The sequence below is a fragment of the Hordeum vulgare genome, chromosome 2H (genome assembly GCF_904849725.1).
Source record: "Hordeum vulgare subsp. vulgare chromosome 2H, MorexV3_pseudomolecules_assembly, whole genome shotgun sequence".
In the NCBI taxonomy this organism is placed as follows: Eukaryota; Viridiplantae; Streptophyta; class Magnoliopsida; order Poales; family Poaceae; genus Hordeum; species Hordeum vulgare.
This window is the reverse complement of record NC_058519.1, coordinates 638430603-638435769: the sequence shown is the minus strand read 5'-3', so window position 1 is coordinate 638435769 and position 5167 is coordinate 638430603. Positions and strand designations below refer to the sequence as shown.

The 5167-nt window shown below is 58.4% G+C and overlaps 1 protein-coding gene across 1 annotated transcript; it reads right to left on the bottom strand.

Moving 5' to 3' along the window:
• Window positions 1-880: 880 nt before the first annotated feature.
• Window positions 881-3972, bottom strand: LOC123431067 (cation/H(+) antiporter 15-like). Its single transcript, XM_045114881.1, has 2 exons — window positions 2106-3972; window positions 881-2020 (listed from the first exon to the last, which is right to left on the bottom strand). Exons 1-2 carry the CDS (start codon window positions 3784-3786, stop codon window positions 1071-1073), a joined length of 2631 nt encoding a protein of 876 aa, XP_044970816.1. The 5' UTR covers window positions 3787-3972; the 3' UTR covers window positions 881-1070.
• Between the last annotated feature and the right edge of the window lie 1195 nt (window positions 3973-5167).

Here is a 5167-nt window from a genome sequence, read left to right as displayed (position 1 = left end):
GGAACCGAGAGCTAGGTCAGGCGAGTTACGCCCTCCTTGTAATCGAAACCACCATTAATCTACATAAAGCAGGGCGTAGGCTTTTACCTCCTCACGAGGGGCCGAACCTGGGTAAATCTGAGTCTCGCTTTTGCTCACCCCCTTTGAGTCGCCACCAAGGTGCGATGGCTCTATCTTTAAGTCCTTTCACGAGGACATCTGTCGTGACAAATCCACGACACTTCCTGAGGAGATGAGGTCTCTTGGAGCAGACTCGACGATGCCAACTGTGACCTCATCTCGTCGTCGGAGCCGGGTTAGCCGGTCGCCTTTGTGGACCGTGGAGGTTTGGCTACTACTATTGCTCTCTCACCTGAGGTTGTTGGCCAGGTGTCGTTTGTGGGTGTCGAGGTTGATATGGTAGGTGCTTTGGCACGTAACTCTGAGCCGTTGAAGCCCATCCGGTCTTTCATCTTTGACTGTGACGATATGTTGGAACGTATTGACGAGGCGGTGTTCGCGAAAAAGCTTGGCCGCTTGCTCGCCAGCTTGGATGCAGCATTTCCTGGGTCTGCCAAGATGATTGTCCGCATCTTAGTGGAGGAGGTTTCTGTGGGTAAAATCAAGAAGGTGAAGAAGGCTCTGAGGAGCATAGGCAAGAAGAGTGACATCATTGCTAAGGCGTCGGCAGCTGCTTAATGGGGCATACTCAGTCTCTTCGTCATCCATCCTGGTTGGCTCGCATATGTGGATTTGATGGCATCCGATTTATTTAACCTTGGTTTCGTTGAGGGTTTCTTTACGACGTCGAAATGCGAGGTTTCGTGGTTGTTACGTGTTATGCATGTTTGCCGGGTACTGTGACGCCATGGAGTTTCTTTCTCACGAGTAGTCCGCATGTGGTCGATATGTATCGATTTTCATCTGATTTTCCGTTTAATTAAGTGGGCAATTCTCTTTTTAGAAAAAATCTCACTGTTCCCACACATAACAGAGCAGTACAATGCAGCTACAACCTTCACACACTAGACGAAGCGAATCTGAAATTACAACAACTGTAGACTGTTACACTACAGGGACACGCGCGCGCCTCAGAATCCTAGGGTGTCATCAGACCATCTGCTATCGGACGACGACGTCGCCGGGCTCGCCCGGTACGCGCCGGGCCGTTGGTTGGCGTTGCCCACGTACTGGCGCACCGGGTCGGGGGCGGCCACGGGCGCGGCCATGGGCGCGCCGACCACCACGTACTGCTGCACCACCAGCACCGACACCGCCATGGAGAAGTCGGACGACACGAGCATGTCGCCGATGGGCCCCAGCTCCGGCGACTCCATCCAGTCCTCCAGCGCCGCCGTCATCGGCGACCCGGCCTCTCCGGGGCGCCGGCCCACGATGTACATCTCGTGCGCGCTGTTGTCCATGCCCCGGATGGCGGCCACCGTCTCCTCGCTGTTGGTCACCGACTTGTCCACGTACGTGATGGCGGGGTTGCCGTGGTTGCGCGCGCGGAACTCCCCCAGGTACTCCTCGTCCATCTGTAGCTCGCTCTTGCCCTCCGTGCTCCCGCTCATCGCGCCCCCGCCCCCGCGCGGGTCCATGCCGCCTGAAGCCGCCGACCGGTAGGAGGCTTCCGAGAAGGACCGCGCCGCCGCCCGGTAGTCCGGCGGGAGGAACCGCACGATGGTGAGGGATACGCCGGGGTGCTCGACCATCCTCCACGCGTACGCGAGCGCCTCGCGGTCGTCCGGCCCGCCGAAGAAGAAGAGCGCCACGCGGTGCTCGGTCGCCATGCGCGCCGTGGCGGCGCTCAGGCCGCGGTCGACGAGGATGGCCACGGAGCACGGGGAGGTGGACAGGAGGCTCTCGTTGAATCCCTTGATGGACGGGTTGATGGGCTCCATGCCGCCGTCCACCGTCTGCTGCTTGTGGAATGGGATCACGATGAGCGACACGTGCTTGTCCTCGGCCAGCACCGACACGTCGTCGTGCATGGTCTGGTACGGCGACACCGCCGCCAGCGTCTGGATGGACACGCCTCCTGTGTATATGTTGGTCATCTTCATTAGTCATCGAAATTTTCAAGACAGTGGAGTTTCCAATTGGTGGCAACTGTGTGCACTGACCGGTCAGCCTCTCGTAGTTCTCGAAGGCGTTGAAGATGTGCTCCGTGGCGGCGGGCAAGGTAGAGGACGAGCGGGTGGAGGAGGAGGCAGCCGCGGCGGCGAGCATGTTGGAGGCCCGGCCGGTGAGCTCGATGATGTGCAGAGCGTAGATGAAGATGGGGGAGCGCTTGGACGGGTTGGAGAGCTCGAGCAGCGACAGCACGGACGGCACATTTCTGGTGGTGTGCACGCAGGCCAGCATGCGGAGCTCGCTGTCGTGCCGGATGCGCTGCAGGTTCCGGCGCTTGTACCCGACGAGCCGCCGCGACGGCCGGTACACGCCCGTCACGACCGGCGTTACCAACGACGTCATCGCCACCGACACCAACACCATCACCGCGAACGACTCGTCGTCCAGCACCTGCTTGTCCCTCCCGATGTTGAGCACGATCATCTCCACCAGCCCCCTGGTGTTCATGAGGAAGCCGAGGGCGATGCCCTCGCGGAATGGCATGGCGTAGAGCGCCGCGATGATGATGGTGCCCATGACCTTGGCGAAGCTGGCCATGACGAACACGAGCACGAGCAGGCCGACGGTGACGGGGTCGCGTATCATGCGCACGTTGGTGCGGAGGCCGCTCATGGCGAAGAAGAGCGGGAGGAGGAGCCCGGTGACGAAGTCCTCGAGCTTCTCGATCAGCGCCACGCCTAGCGGCGCGCTCGGGATGACCAGCCCGTAGACGAAGGCGCCGAAAACGGAGTGGATGCCGATGGCGTCGGTGAGGGCGCCGGCGATCATGACGCCCGTGAGGATGAGGGTGATCTGCAAGTTGCTGACGTCGTCGCCCTCGGGGATGTTGCGGATGAGCCGCCACATCAAGGGGCGCACGGCGTAGAAGCAGAAGAGCACGAAGGTCACCCCGGCAAGGAGCACCCAAAGTGACGAGAACGCGGTGCTGTGCACCTCCGAAATGGAGATGGCAACCGCGAGCAGGATCCAGGCGCACATGTCGTTGACGATGGCGGCGGACATGGCGGTGCGGCCGAGCTCCGTGTTGAGCAGCTTGATCTCGGCGAGGATGCGGGCGAGCACGGGGAAGGCCGTGACTGAGAGGGCGACGCCGAGGAAGAGCAGGAAGGAGGTCTGGTGCACGTTCCGGGACACCTGGTGCCGGAATATGAAGGAGGTGGCGATGCCCATGCAGAAGGGCAGCGCCATGCCGGCCATGGCGACAAACACCGCCTTATCCCCGGACCGGCGGATGACGTCGACGTCCATCTCCAGACCGACGAGGAAGAGGAAGTAGAGCAGCCCCAGGTGCGCCACCGTCTCGAGCGTGAGCAGGCTGCGCACGGGGAACACCAAGCTGGCCCACACCTCGCTCTGCCCGATCATGGACGGGCCCAGCACGACCCCGGCGAGGATCTCAGCGATGACGCGGGGCTGGCGGAAGGGCCGGAGGAGGATGACGAGGAGGCGGGTGGTGACGACGATGACGGCCAGCTGGACGATGAAGAGCGGGAGGGAGAACTCGAGCGGGTTCACGCCCTCGCCCTGCCACATGCCGTTGGTGGTCATCATCATGGGCGAGTAGCACACCACCGGGTTGAACGCCTTGGTGGCCGCCAACCCATTGCTGCCCTGCGTCGTGGTGTTCACCGCAACGACGTCGACGTTCAGGGGCGCGACGGTGGAGGCCATCCTGGCGCATAGCACGGGCCGGGGAGACTGATGGCGGATCCCCTGCGGCTAGGCCGTCCTCCCGCGCGAGCTCTGCTTCTGCTTCTGCTTCTGGGGAAGGAAGATGGCAACCTGAGCCGCAGCTAGCTGAACGGGGGACGACAGAGACAGACAGGCAGGGTGGTCACTTCCATCGAGCTTTCCTCCCGGGGACTTCGGAGTTGGAGAGGCCAGAAGGTCTCTGATTTTTGACCGGTCACCTTAGTTTCTGAATCTTACCACGAATTGTGAGGTTCTCAGTGAGGCTCGGGCGCATGCAGAGGCTTACATGCAGCTGCTGCGCGCTCACTAGTCCATCCTATTCCTGGCACCAGCGTCCGCACCTGCATCGTCCTTGTAACTGAACCAAGGTGTCCATAATTCCTAAAAATCTCAAATCCAAATTTAAATACTCCCTTCAATCCATATTACTCGTATTTGTCACTGCTTCAATACAAAATTGTACTTATGAACCAAGGTGTCCATAATTACACAAGCAGGCACAAGGAGCGCTTATCTTTTACTTCCTCCGTTCTCTTCTACTCCCTCCATAAACTAATATAAAAGCATTTAGAATATTACTTTAGTAATTTAAACGTTTTTATAATAGTTTAGAGTATAATATAAGATGTACAGATTTTCGTGCAAGTCAATCAATTAAATGTTTCATCAAGATTATGAAATAAAATACTAATATCTGCAGCACCTAATAGATACAATATGAAACTACTTTTAATGATCAATCAAATGATATAATTTTTTTATTATGGATATTGATATATTTTCCAAAAATTGGTCAAATATGCACTGGTTTGACTTTGAAAAAAAAATACACGTTATATAAGGAATGGAGGAAGTAATTATTAAAGCCAACATCGACGAGGGAGACATGGTACTCACGAGTTATATATACTAATAAAAGCACGAGAGGGTAAATCCAACTACAGATCTCGAGCGTCTAATCACGTTATCAACGGTCTAATGACGCTGTTAACGAAACTCACGCTAACGAAAACGCTGTGAACGAAACTCTCGCTAATGACTCCCGACCCACGACACCGATGCGCACCTCGGGACAAAAAAAAGGAAAACCACCCACTCCCCATGCTATCGCTACCCTGGCACCCCGTCGGCCCCCGACACCGCCGCCACCGCCTCCCCGGCCCTCGCCACCATCTCCGGCCACCACTCGCCCCGCCACCGCCCCAGCCCCCGCCGCCGCCTCGCCCCGCCACCGCCCCAGCCATCGCCGCCCCGCCACGGGATCGCCTCGCCCCGCCCCGCCCCGCCCCGCCACGGGAAGGCCGGGAGGCGGTTGCCGCACTAGGGTTGCGACGGACGAATCTCCGCTCGGCGGAGAGGC